Source organism: Schistocerca piceifrons, chromosome 7 (assembly GCF_021461385.2).
Source record: "Schistocerca piceifrons isolate TAMUIC-IGC-003096 chromosome 7, iqSchPice1.1, whole genome shotgun sequence".
NCBI lineage: Eukaryota > Metazoa > Arthropoda > Insecta > Orthoptera > Acrididae > Schistocerca > Schistocerca piceifrons.
Window position 1 is genome coordinate 199427074 of NC_060144.1, and position 14067 is coordinate 199441140.

General features: G+C 40.3%; 1 protein-coding gene across 1 annotated transcript; it reads right to left on the reverse strand.

The window, feature by feature from the left end:
• Nucleotides 1-1223: 1223 nt before the first annotated feature.
• On the reverse strand, nt 1224-13468 carry LOC124804744 (ets DNA-binding protein pokkuri). Its single transcript, XM_047265041.1, has 6 exons — nt 13355-13468; nt 10161-10268; nt 9553-9843; nt 8709-9044; nt 5432-5681; nt 1224-3446 (listed from the first exon to the last, which is right to left on the reverse strand). Exons 2-6 carry the CDS (start codon nt 10180-10182, stop codon nt 3164-3166), a joined length of 1182 nt encoding a protein of 393 aa, XP_047120997.1. The 5' UTR covers nt 10183-10268; nt 13355-13468; the 3' UTR covers nt 1224-3163.
• Nucleotides 13469-14067: the final 599 nt, after the last annotated feature.

Sequence of the window (14067 nt, forward strand, 5' to 3'; positions counted from 1 at the left end):
ATTAAAAGAATTTCCAATTTATTTTTAGTCAGAAAGAAAAATATTTAATATTAGTACCAGAGATAATTTTTCATAGCAGTAAAATATTTGTAGGATCTCAGAATATTAATTCCTAACATCACGATATTTTCACTTTACATAAAGGATATATTTGAAGGGCCAATTTCCATTATTAAATGTAGGAAGAGAAGTTCACAATAGTAAAATATATTTCTTCCCAATAATTGTTTCTTCCCAATAATTGTTTAGGGAGATACTTGCTGAATTTGCTGTAATAAAATCACTTAGGGTCTAGTTTATGATGAATCTGCAGCAGTGAGCCATAATAGGATCTTACAAATATCAGACAATGCCAGCGGTGCCTGATGATTGTGTATGTTTGCAGGTAGCAACTAATGCTGTAAAACAAAAATGATTCAGTTAATACTTCCATTTGATTTGAATGAAAGCTCTTGTATAATATTTGTTTTCTCAACATACTCCGCATCCTTTGATACATTAAATCTTGTTTTTCTTGTGTGTGTGTGTGTGTGTGTGTGTGTGTGTGTGTGTGTGTGTGTGTGTCTGTCTGTCTGTCTGTCTGTGTGAAATGTTTTTTAGTCCACCCCAGACACTGCTCCTCAAATGTATCCTAACTCCTGTTAGGGCACATCGTGCTGGTGCCATTGTCTCCCTCTTAAGTACATACATGTGAAACATATTAATGATTTAATGATTTTTTCATCAAAAGGAAGATGATAAATGATATGAAGAATGTAAAACAACAAGGAAAATTAAAGCCTGTCTTAAGATATACAGGCAGAGTTTATTCCTACTTGGGTTTAGAAAAGAAAAGACTGCCATAATATTCATACCAGATGAACCTCATGATATAGCTTATAAAGTATAGCTATGTGATATGTATAGATATTTATTGACTTTTCTAAAGGTAACACATAACTGGTTAAGAAACAAGTCTTGTAAGTCTTCAGAAGTAAGGTGTTCAATTCACATCTGAGACACAATGAAAATAAATAGAACCCTTGTGTTGGTTCTTCCATGAGCAACACAGATTAATAATTACTCTCTTATTGGAAAAATCTTGGTACATGTTGTGCATGGCTGATGGGATAGAGGCAAGGAAAAGAGTGAAACAGATTAGTTCTTTTGATTAAATATACTTCCATTTTTTTGTTCATTCATACTTTATAAAGCTGTATTTACACACAGCCATTACAGAAAAATAGTTATCTCTCTCTCTTTAATATCATTTGTACATCAATTTTCAAAAGACTTTTGAAGTTCACAGATAATGAGATCTTTCAATTCATTGTATAGATTTTCACATTCTGAGTATGACCATTTAATCAGTAAACCCCGAAGCTGCCCGATTCCACAACTCTGTCCAAATGCCCTCATGTGCGATCACATTGTGGGTTCAGACTTGGTGCAGCCAGCTGTTTAAATCCACTAATTACATTTAACCCCTATATCTAAACTGTACAATAAAATTATTTTGTGTCCCGTCCTAAAATGTGAAATTAAAAATTTACATTTTTCTGGTCTTCATCACCAAAAAACTAAAACATTATTTATAATATACAAAGTCAGAAATATTCTGTTAACAGCACTCCTTCAAAAACATTTTTATATATTTACAAGTGATTAACAAAGAAAATATTCACTGTATATATAATATATATGTATATAATGATCACAGTGGAAAACACTTTACCCTACAGAAAATCTGCAAGGCTTCAGAGCTGCTGTCCAAAACACAGAGCAAATGTTCAGTAAGTAATAAATAATGCAGCCACTCAGCTTGTTCTGAGGTTTCACAGTATACCACATCTTCTAATTAAATAGTGAAAGACTTTGATAAGTAGTCACAGAACAAAATGTGTCCAGTCTGTCTCTTAATTTGTCACACTTTCTGAGATGTGGTCGTGTAGAAGGTTACAAAGCATAGTAGCTAACTGGGCATTTATATGAGAGCCACAGAATGTTTCACACAGTCATAATTACTAGTGTTACACATTACTTCATTTGCAATGATACGCTAACTCTAAAACTGAGCAGCTAATTTAGACTGTACAATGTAAAGGTCCCTCATTTCTTACTGATACACTGTATTTCAGTAATGAATTGACCTTTCAATGCGTGCTGCATTTTTACACTTTCTTAAAAAATAAGAAGTTTCTACGCGTTTATCACTTACTGCATGTCAACTGCAGTATTTCCAACAGGGAAATGGTCTATTACCTCATAAATGTTACATGAAATAAATGGCACAGAAAAAACCTCTCATGATGTGAGAAGATAAACACTCAATAAGCTACCAACACTTGTGTTGATTACTTGTACTGAATCACAATATTCAATTGCCAGTGGTGACTTTCACCATTTTAAAATCACTCTCACTACAATCTTCTAGATGGGTTATTAAATTACTGAATATTTGAAAAAAATGAATAATAACACCAGCAAAATATCAAAATATTGTGATGATCAACAGTAGTCTTCCGTCTTGTGACTAAACAGCGAAGGACTACCACAGCTGTTTGCTTCCAAAAAGAATGGACTTTATGACAAACTTGTTTTTCTTTGTTTCAGTAGTTTTCCTGAATACGTTTTAAAGATTCAGTGTTTTCACAAATGTGTCTAATTACCATATAACAGGATAGGACTTTGACACTCTTTGACACAGCTGCACTGTCCCAATGGAGGTAATTACACAGGTCAGAACTTCACTTCACTTCCTCTTCACCTGCTCCAAACCATACCAACAATTCATGAAACATACCCTGCGAAAACAGCGTTTCCATCTGTTTTGTAAAGCTTGCCATGATTGTTGCTTCTGTTATCTCCATAATGGCCACAGCAAAAATGACATATAAAATTACTACTTTTCAAAATAAAAATTGACTCTGCTGAAGAACGAGGGACAATAAATTATCACATATCAGATAATTACACAAGACTGATAGGAGGTTATGAGCAATTTTAACCAATCGGTTCACTCAAGATAATCAGCATACAGCTGCTCGAGTCTTACTGTAATACCCACTAGCCTCCCCTCAAAAAATGAAGAGACCGTGGATTATACCATAGTCAGAGCTAGCACAGAACCTTATATGACTCTGGGACATTACCGATGCTTTTGCCCACAGTCTACAGATGTCCATCAGTTAATGTCATTAGGATGAGCATGTGTGCGTGTGGGGCTAAGGTCCGTTGGGTGCTCCATGCTCAAGTCGGTAGGCTCCTCAGACTCATCAGGAGTGTCACTGTCATTCCTATTTTCACCATCTGGTTCACTCTTAGGCTCCAACTTCACCCTGATGGGTATCGTCAAACTCGAGGCACTGTGGCTCGCTGCAGGGCCTGTTGCCCTCGGGGGACTCATCTGCTGTCGCAGTAGTGACATGTTCTTTATGCTCTTCAGCTCACTCGGGTTGCGCAGGAACCTAAAAATTGACAGTGTTTTAATAACATTACAATTATTTGTAATTATTGTCAAATATCACAGTACTTTCTATTCATTATTCAACAATGTGTAAAAAGAGCTACTATTGTAGAATAGGTACTGCTTGTAGGCATTCCACAAGAAGTTGACTGAATAAATTGCTTATGTTGGTATCACGGTTAACATGACATTATTTATGACAACAATAATAATGATGATGATGACAATGATTCTGTCACAGTTATAAAAGCACACTGGTGTACATAAACTGATTGTGGCACATAAATCCTTCCAAGGACTTAAAATTATTAGATTCAGTGTGAGAACAAACTCCTGAGCTGTATGGAGGAACTTTTAACAACCAGATTGTTATTTGTGCAAGAAGAATGCAAGATTAAAAACTGAGTTGTCTTCTCACGTGTCTAGCTATATCTCCCTGCTACTTGTATACACTGATCTATTGCTTTTTCTTGTATAATTGCTTGTGGCTGTCAATTTGGCTCATCATTTTCTTTTTGTGTTATGATGCCCAGCATGTTTTTTTATCATTTCAGGAAAACTATTATTACACAAAAATTTTATTTTTTAATTTTATAAAAATTCCTGAATTTTTGCATGACACCAGTAAAATACTGTCTTATTCTCCTATATACATATTTTGAAACTTGCGCCAGGTGACCGGTCTACCCGACGGGTCATTTCAACTTGGTATACTATGCTAAATGTCCAGACAACTGTACTTAATACCCTTTAGTGAAAAACTGAATCAAACCGAAAGTTTAACATTTGACTTACATAGTCGCAACTCATCACTATGGCCCTGAAAGATTGCTACAGCAAATTACAAGTTGTATGAAGAGTGATAGACAGATCACAGAGCTCCATGCCTCAATATACTTGTAGTGTTGAATAGCTGCTGTAGCTGTCTTAAAAAACACAATAGAAGTGCACTCTAATTACTTTTATACTTGATGGGATAAAATTCATTGAGTAAGTCAAATACACAGCGATGCTGTTCTGTCTCCTTCACTATATTTGTGAATGTAAAGAGAAAATTAAAAATTTTATTCAATGAATGAAAAGCACAAAGCTCTGAAACTCCTTGGTGGCATGAAGAGAGAATTTTTGAAGGATTGTTGCAGATAAAGTTTTTGTACATTTTGAACAAACAATGATACTCTAGGCAAAAAAGATAATGGTATATTGTGTCACCTCTAAATCAGAAGAAATTTTGCATGTATACAACAGCAGGGCAGCCCATGCGACTTTGTTGTGAGATATAATGGTGGCGTTTTGCAACAGCCATGGTAATTAATTTCAGTAATGTGTTACGCTCAGGCCTTCTGAAGTAACCTTCTGAACTGATCAACTAAATCCAAACAATGTGTACTTTATCAATTCCAATAAAATACACCCTGAAAATGTCTCATCTTTTAGTGCAATTGCTGTATGCACCAAGACAGTGCATTCCGAGTTTCCATCAGTCATCAGACTCTTTGAGAAAAGGAGAAAAGTTGGCAATTAATGCAGTCAGAGATACACTGACAAACCCTGATGTTGTGGAACATTTTTGTTTAATTAAAAAATAAATAAAATCTGGAGCTTTTAACATGAGCCACTCTAATAGGAAGTTCTGTTATTTGTTTAGGAAGACCACAAGCTGCTACCAACACCAGTATAAAATAACAGCTACAGAATTTCAGTTCAGTAGTCAGTAGCATTATAAGGGCCCACAAATTAAATAGACGTGTTTCTGTGAAAAGATTTAAAAAACAGGGCTTCAGTTGATCTCCCTCTGCTCCTGACCTGCTGTTATCTCTCTTGTCCCGTACCTTTCTCAAGTACTTCTGGTATACGAGGAAACATTGAGTTAGAAATACTTTATTAACTGCTTGATTCTGATTCTGATAAAGATTTATTCTAAATATACATGACAAAAATGAACATTAAAGAATATACATCCATATATAAATGGAATTTACTTACTGGTAGCAATGTCTCTCGCCCTGGACTTTCCTCAGAATATTGACTCTGTAGTAATACCGCAGAGCACGAGACATTTTGTCATAGTTCATTGAAAGATGGTTCTTCTGAATCCCCCATAACTTTGCAAGTCCTGCGGGATCAACAATCTTGAAAACACCAGTGTCCCGGTTCTTCCATGCAATGTAGTTTGTGTACCGTTGTGTTGGATCATTCAGCAGCTGTTGCAGGAAATCCCACAAAAGGCGGCCATCTGCAAAGAGGCACATATTTTTAATTATTGTTGTTATTATTATTTTAGAATAGTGACAATACAGAAGGGTGAATCAAATATAAACCATATTTCCTTTTTGTAAGTTTATTCAAGCTTTAGAAAAATTCATTCTCCTGAATGGGACACACATTTTTCCCAGTGGATAAGCAGTTTCTTGATCCTATTCTCATAAAATGATTGGTCCATGAGAGCAGCCAGTTGTGCACGAACACTTCACAGCACCATCTTTATCAGATCTGTGTCCTCCGACTGTTTCCTTTAGTGGTCCAAACAAAGGAAAATCACAGGATGGTAAGTCTGAACTATGGGGTTGATGTTCTAGTGCGTCCAGGACAACTCCTTAATTTTTTGTTGAGTGATCACATCCTGGATTGTAAATATGCAAATTCCTGAAGATATGTGCATTTGGTTTGGTTCAAATGTGGGCAGTAATATGCAGTATTCATGGTATGACATTTGTGGAGAAAATTGATGAGAAAAACTCCTTTAAAAATCAAAAAAAGACTGTTGCAACCTTCCTTGCAAAGAGACTTTTTGGCTTTGATGAGTGCACATTCATCCTTCTTGCTTATTCCATGCAGCTTTCTTTTTCGATTCTGGAGTGTGATGGTGCTCCCGTGATTAATCTCAAGTCACAGTCCAGAGCAAAAAATGTTCTACTTCAGTTTGGTAGCACATCAACAGCTCCTTGCACACCTTGAGATGCTTCCATTTGTGCTCCGTGGTGAGAATACAAGACGCCCATCTTGTGGACACTTTCTGAAATCCGAGGTTGTCAACAAGTATCATATGAGTGATACTTATGTCAATCTTAGTAACAATGTCAGCAACTGTTATTCAGCAATCGTCTTCACTAAGCTGGTTAACAATGTGAATATTCTCTTCAGTCATGCTGATATTTCTCAACTGTTTCTGTCCTTGTAAATTCTGTTTTCACCATACGTATACTTTAGTCTTCCTCAGAGTGCTGTTTCTGAACTGTGGTGCAAAACTCTTCAAAATTTTGGATGATTTTAGGCACCCTGTTGTACGAAACATAGTCCACTGGACAGCAGATGACAGTACCTATTGCTCTGACAAAGCAATTCTCACCAAAGAAAAGGTACGACAACATCAGAAATGAAAGCAAACATGAGCAGAGATTGCACCATTCTCCATTTACAAAAAAGCGCATAAAATGATAATTATGGTTTATATTTGATTTGCCCTCATAATCACAATGTTTGTGTAATAAGACAAGGTGGTATTTTCCACTTTTGCTGTGTTAATTTTATTGCTTCCTAATTACTTTCAGCCTTCTATACCATTCTCTAGTGATTTTGTGGAACTACAATAAAAAACTATGCCTTACATCTTGAAATTCCAGCTGACATTTCAATATGTAAAATGTAATTTTTTTATTGCAGAACCACAAAATCAGTTGCCAATGGCCCACAGGTTGAAATTAATTGTGCAAAAATAAAATTAATACAGCAAATGCAGAAAATGCCCAAATTCTTTTAATATATTTATTGCTGTTATACCTGCTATGAAGAAAATTTAAATATAATAGATATACCATATTTCCATATATGCTTTACATGCTTAATTACACATAGCTATTGAGATAATAAAGAGAAATATATATATATATATATATATATATATATATATATATATATATATATATATATATATATATAAAATTTTTACTAACTATTAATTTTATGATGCAAATGTTGTTATTACATTTCAAATATCTTCAACATACTAAAGTGCCAAATTTAATGAACAATAGTTGAAAAGTTGTATCAATTAAATAGACTGCCATTGATCTGTCACTTTAATTGTGTATGAAGCAATCTTGAACATGTGTGTACGCATATGTATTCTGCAATCTACAATACGGTTTGTGGCACCACCTCGATTCACTTTCTTACAGCCTATACCAACTTGTTTCAATCTTGACAACATATCTCTGAATATGTCTGATGTCAGCTGTCATGCCTTTATAATAAGGATTCCAAATAGTTCTAGAATTGGTTGCTCAAGCACCTTGTATGTTATTTCCTTTAAAGGTACACTGCACTTATCCCAGAATCATTCCAACAAATTTAAGTATCAAAGAAGTTTGACACTGAAATTAAAGCACCAAATCTATTTTGAGAAATAGAATTCATTTTTCATTCACAACTGTGAGTAAGAAGCGTTATCTAAAACCAATTTTCTGTGTTCGCTTTGTGTCGTTATGCCTCTTAGTGTTACACTTAAATATTATTTAACTAATGTGAAGTGCTCCAGTTGTTCACCACTAATCTTGTAATCCAATACTATTGTGTTCTTTCTCCAAGTTTAATAGAAATGCCACTCATTACACTAGGCAGCTTTGAGCTATATTGAGGTTAATTTGAAACATTGTTTTATTTTTGCAAATAAATGTTTTTATCAAATTTGTCACTATTTCTGTAAGTAAGTAATCAGAATACTGTGTCCAGGAACTGCATTGTTGCAGAACAGCTAGAAATGTCTCCTTCAGTCTAAAGCAGTCTACTGGTATTGTTGGCTGTGAGATCCTGTACAACAGTTTATTTATCAAATCTGAAAGGGTGTCTTTATTCAAATTGTTACCTAGACTTTAAAAAGCACGGATACCGTATCTCGAGTTCAGCTCTTCAGTGCACACAAGTTAGGTGAGTATATCTATGATTTGAATCTGGATAGATTGTGTGTTGATGATAGTAAGAAAATGGTGGAGAAGGTGATGAAAACCACTCATGGCACTGGAGCAAGTTGATTCTAATATCGACAAGAGGACTACTGAGATTAACACCCTGTCTGGATAGATGGACTGTCGTGAAATTCACCTCACTAAGTAAAAAAATTCATTGGCGATCATAAGCTGTATGTTGTAACCTCCCTTCTCATTTCTAGCAGAATTACGTCAATAAAAATTTCTTTGATCACCAGGAATTTGAAATAGCAATTACAAAGTTGTATGGACCACTCTACGAGACTGATTATACTCACTGGTGTTAGGCTCCGGGGTGTCCGAAGGGAAGAATTCGCGGGGTGCGAAAGCGTTCCTGAAAACAGTGTTGGAAGCAGGCGACGGAGGCGGCTCGCGTGCCGTGGGTGACGGGGGTGGCAGGCTCGGTGGTGGGGGCTGCGTGTGCTGGAGCTGTTGGTGCGCAGGGGCTGGTGCAGGGGCAGCAGTTGCGGTAGGGGGTGGCGAGCTGCCCGCGTGGCCCGGACCTGCCGCCTCCTGGCAGCTGTCATCGTCTGAGTCGGAACCGTTGCTGTTGCTACCCGCACTGCCACTGTGGTACGACGATGCCGCCATGTGGTCTGCATGCTGTGGGCTCCCTGTACGGAAGAAACACACACCACATACTTGTTGGTGAACAGCTTCATGAAAAGCCCATAATGTAACACAAACTGAGCCCACATTAGAGAAAAACAGACTATCTGAATAGAACAAATACTGAAGCTTTGTTTTCTTCCTGATGAAAGGGAGACATGGTAATCAGAAATTTCAAAAATAAATTGAGGAATTACATGATGGTGAAATTTCTTTGACACTATGGACAATATTACCTTGCTGTGTAAGAGTGAAGTACGGATCTAAAAAAAGGGTCGCACACAGCAGAAATGCAATTTTTAAAAGGAATGGAAGGTTACAAAAGGACAAACAGGAGGAGAAAGAGATGGGGCAGAGCTTCAAATACTAAGTATAAATGAATGCATCCAGCACTACAAAAAGGATGAGTCACCTAGATAAGATAAACCAGATCAACCACATTAATATTCCAAAATGATAGCTCAGTACCAGCCAAGAGGTGTACAAGAGTGATATTTATCAGGATTTACTCACCCGACTGGCTATCGACGGAGGGTGCAGGACTGAGTGTGACAGAGTTGCCGTGTTGCACGAGGTGCACGAACCCAGAGGGGGGTGGAAAATCGACGAATCCCCAGGCGGCGGGTGACGGCGGCGGGGGTGGTGGGTAGCAGCGCGATGTGGGCGTTACGGGGCTGGAGGGCAGGCAGCGTGCCAGTGCCGCCGCATCGCGCACCAGCAGCTGCAGAACGTTGTGCAGCACGTCGCCCGCCGCAGACGACCGCTCGCCCAGGTCTGCCTTCGTCAGCAGGCACAGGGCCTTGCCTACGGGTAAGAGGTCAATTCAAAAGACTGCACAACTGGGAAGTTGTAGAACAGAAGTTACGTAGAACTTTGTTATGAACAGGTGGCTGGGTAACACTACAGACAGAATGAAACACAGCCACAACACAACAAATAATGTACGAGTAGCTGGATGGCAAGATATTTTGTTTGCATGTTCTGGTTCTACAATAAAAAAAAAGATTTATACAATAAAACCCAAGAAATTAATTTTTAATCTTACTTGAATAAGAATGTGAAGTTTGGCAATTTATTTCCTGTACTGTGCACATTATGTAACTTGCTATCTGATTACTCACCGTTCATCTGGAACATGTCCATGTTGAATTCGGGCAAGTCGAATTCCCTCTCACACCACTTCAAGAAAGCTGCCACATCCTCTCGTGACCATATTCTCGGGTCTGAGGCTGGAACAAAGGAAAATGGACTTGCTGAAAAGTCCACAAGGGAGAGAGGTGTGTGAGATGATTACCAGTGGCAAGTGTAAGAATTATGTATGGTCTAGATGAAATTCTTTTATGTTAGTGTTAGTGTTAGTGACAGTTGTTTGAATGGTTAGGTTTGGCAGTTTGTAACATACGATTATTAGTTCCTACAAATGAGGAATTTCCATAACTAGGGGTTTCAATGAGACTAGGTTTATGAAGAAAGTATCACAATGTTTTCTCTTTCTCATTTATTTTCCACTTGCTTCTACATTACTTTGACAAAGAAACTTTACTTAACACTAGTAAAAAATATAGGTTTTGTGTATGTGTGTGTGGGTGCACTAGTGCACGCATATAACTGGCCTTTTTCACACAATTAAGAGTGAAAAATTTATTACTTTTTATCTTACACTTTCTTCCTATCATCTTCTTAGCTCTTGCAGCATTGGCATCCAGAGACTGTGTGTGTGTGTGTGTGTGTGTGTGTGTGTGTGTGTGTGTGTGTGTGTGTGTGTCTGCATACACGTTTATGCTGTCTAATTCTGATGAAGACCTCTGTGACTCAGCATCTCCGCTATGTGGTGAGAAGCAATCTATCCTTTTCATAATATTGTCATAATTCCATCCTGATTTTCTATTGCCAGATTATATCTTTGCAAAAATAATCTGGAACTACTGCACTACTGGCCATTAAAATTGCTACACCATGAAAATGATGTGCTACAGAAGCGAAATTTAACCAACAGGAAGAAGATGCTGTGATATGCAAATGATTAGCTTTTCAGAGCATTCACACAAGGTTGGCGCCGGTGGCAACACCTACAACGTGCTGAGATGAGGAAAGTTTCCAACCGATTTCCCATACACAAACAGCAGTTGACCAGCGTTGCCTGGTGAAACGTTGTTGTGATGCCTCGTGTTTAGGAGGAGAAATGCGTACCATCACGTTTCTGACTTTGATAAAGGTCGGATTGTAGCCTATCGCGATTACGGTTTATCGTATCGCAACATTGCTGCTCACATTGGTCGAGATCCAATGACTGTTAGCAGAATATGGAATCGGTGGGTTCAGGAGGGTAATACGGAACGCTGTGCTGGATCCCAACGGCCTCATATCACTAGCAGTCGAGATGACAGGCATCTTCTCCGCATGGCTGTAACGGATCGTGCAGCCCCGTCTCGATCCCTGAGTCAACAGATGGGGACGTTTGCAAGACAACAACCATCTGCACGAACAGTTCGACGACGTTTGCAGCAGCACAGACTATCAGCTCGGAGACCACGGCTGCGGTTACCCTTGACGCTGCATCACAGACAGGAGCGCCTGCAATGGTTTACTCAACAACGAACCTGGGTGGACGAATGCCAAAACGTCAGTTTTTCGGATGAATCCAGGTTCTGTTTACAGTATCATGATGGTCGCATCCGTGTTTGGCGACATCGCGGTGAAAGCACATTGGAAGCATGTATTCGTAATCGCCATACTGGCGTATCATCCATTGTGATGGTGTGGGGTGCCATTGGTTACACATCTCAGTCACCTCTTGTTCACATTGACGGCACTTTGAACAGTAGAGGTTACATTTCACATGTGTTACGACCCGTGGCTCTACCCTTCATTCGATCCCTGTGAAACCCTACATTTCAGCAGCATAATGCACAACCGCATGTTGCAGGTCCTGTACGGGCCTTTCTGGATACAGAATATGTTCGACTGCTGCCCTGGCCAGCACATTCTCCAGATCTCCACCAATTGAAAACGTCTGGTCAATGGCGGCCGAGCAACTGACTCGTCGCAATATGCCAGACACTACTCTTGATGAACTGTGGTATCGTGTTGAAGTTGCATGGGCAGCTGTACCTGTACACGCCATCCAAGCTCTGTCTCACTCAATGCCCAGGTGTATCAAGGCCGTTATTTGGACCAGAGGCGGTTGTTCTGGGTACTGACTTCTCAGGATCTACGCACCCAAATTGCGTGAAAATGTAATGACATGTCAGCTCTAGTATAATATATTTGTCCAAGGAAGACCCGTTTACCATCTGCATTTCTTCTTGATGTAGCAATTTTAATTTCCAGTAGTGTAGTAATGCTACTGCTTCTGAGGCAGTTCCTGCTGTTGATGTAAAGTCTTGAATGACCCATCACTAAAACACAATGGCACATGCCATAACACATTATTTTTAGTAATTTACGTAGAACACAGTGCAACAGATGACAAAAATCGAAGGTGAGAGTCCTACTCATTATTAAGAGACTACTGACAAGGACTGTGAAAAGGCTGACAGAAGGAGGAGGAAGAAGAAGAAGAAGAAGAAAAAGAAGAAGAAGAAGAAGAAGAAGAAGAAGAAGAAGAAGAAAAAGAAGAAGAAGAAGATGGTAAAGAAGAAAGGGGGAGGAGATGGAGAAGGAGGAAGAGGAGGAGGTGAAGAAGAAGAAGAAGAAGAAGAAGAAGAAAGTGAAGGAGGAGGAAGAGGAGGTGAAGAAGGATGATGACAGAGAAAGTGGAGGAGGAAAATGAAAGATGCGGATGAGGAAGGGATAATGAGAGGAAAAGAATGTTGAGGAAGTAAGGATGAGGAGGAGGAGGAGGAGGAGGAGGAGGAGGAGACGAACAGGATTGTGGATAAGTCGTAAAAACAGGAAGATGAATGTAATCGGAGGGATGGTGACTCACCTAGGAAAGGCAGCAGGTTCCGCTTGAAGTAAGAAAAGGCTGACAGGAGGAGGAGGAGGAGGAGGAGGAGGAGGAGGAGGAAGAAGAAGAAGGTGGTGATGGTAAAGAAGAAAGGGGGAGGAGATGGAGAAGTAGGAAGAGGAGGAAGTGATGAAGAAGAAGAAAGAGGAGGAGGAGAAGGAGAAGGAGAAGAAGAAGAAAGGGAAGGAGGAGGAGGAGGTGAAGAAGAATGATGACAAAGAATGTGGAGGAGGAAAATGAAAGATGCGGATGAGGAACGGATAATGAGGGGAAAAGAATGTTGAAGTGAGGAGGAGGAGACGAACAGGCGTGTGGATAATTCGTAAACACAGGAAGATGAATGTAATGGGAGTGATGGTGACTCACCTAGCGAAGGCGGCAGGTGCGCCTTGAAATCGACGACGTTGGAGGAGGGGAAGTGCAGGGAGGCGGCGGCGGCAGCGGCGGCGGCGGCCTGGCCGCCCACGGAGGCGGCGGCGGCGGCCGCGGCGGCGGCGTGCTGGGGCGAGCCGGCGGAGGCGGAGGCGGCGGCGGCCAGCCCCAGGCCGGGGTACCGCCACAGCAGCTCTCCTGCGCTCAGCTGCAGCGACAGCGGCAGCGCGCCGCCGTGCGGGGACCCCAGGCCGGGGCCCACGCTCGCCGCGCGCTCCACCGCGGCCGGCGGCAGCGACAGTGGCAGCACCTTCATGCCTGCAACACGGAGCGGGGCGTCACGTCACGTCACCGTCTGTTCACAACACTACACCTGACTTAATGTCGCTGCTCTAGAAAAGGACTCGGCTTTTTCTCTGACAACCGCCGACATACACCACACGGTACACACGTACAGGAGATGGGCAAAAATAGGGAAACACCCAACACACTGCCGTGCTTGATACGGTGTAGGAAAACAGTGGTATGGTACTGTATTGTATGGTAACCGGGTACCTAGAAACGACGGAGGGGCTCCGTCCCCGCCGCAGCTGTAGTGGTCCACAACCCCACGACGACTACCGCAGTCCACTTCACCCGTCTGCCGCCCCACCCCGAACCCAGGGTTATTGTGCGGTTCGGCCGCCGGTGGACCCCCCAGAGAACGT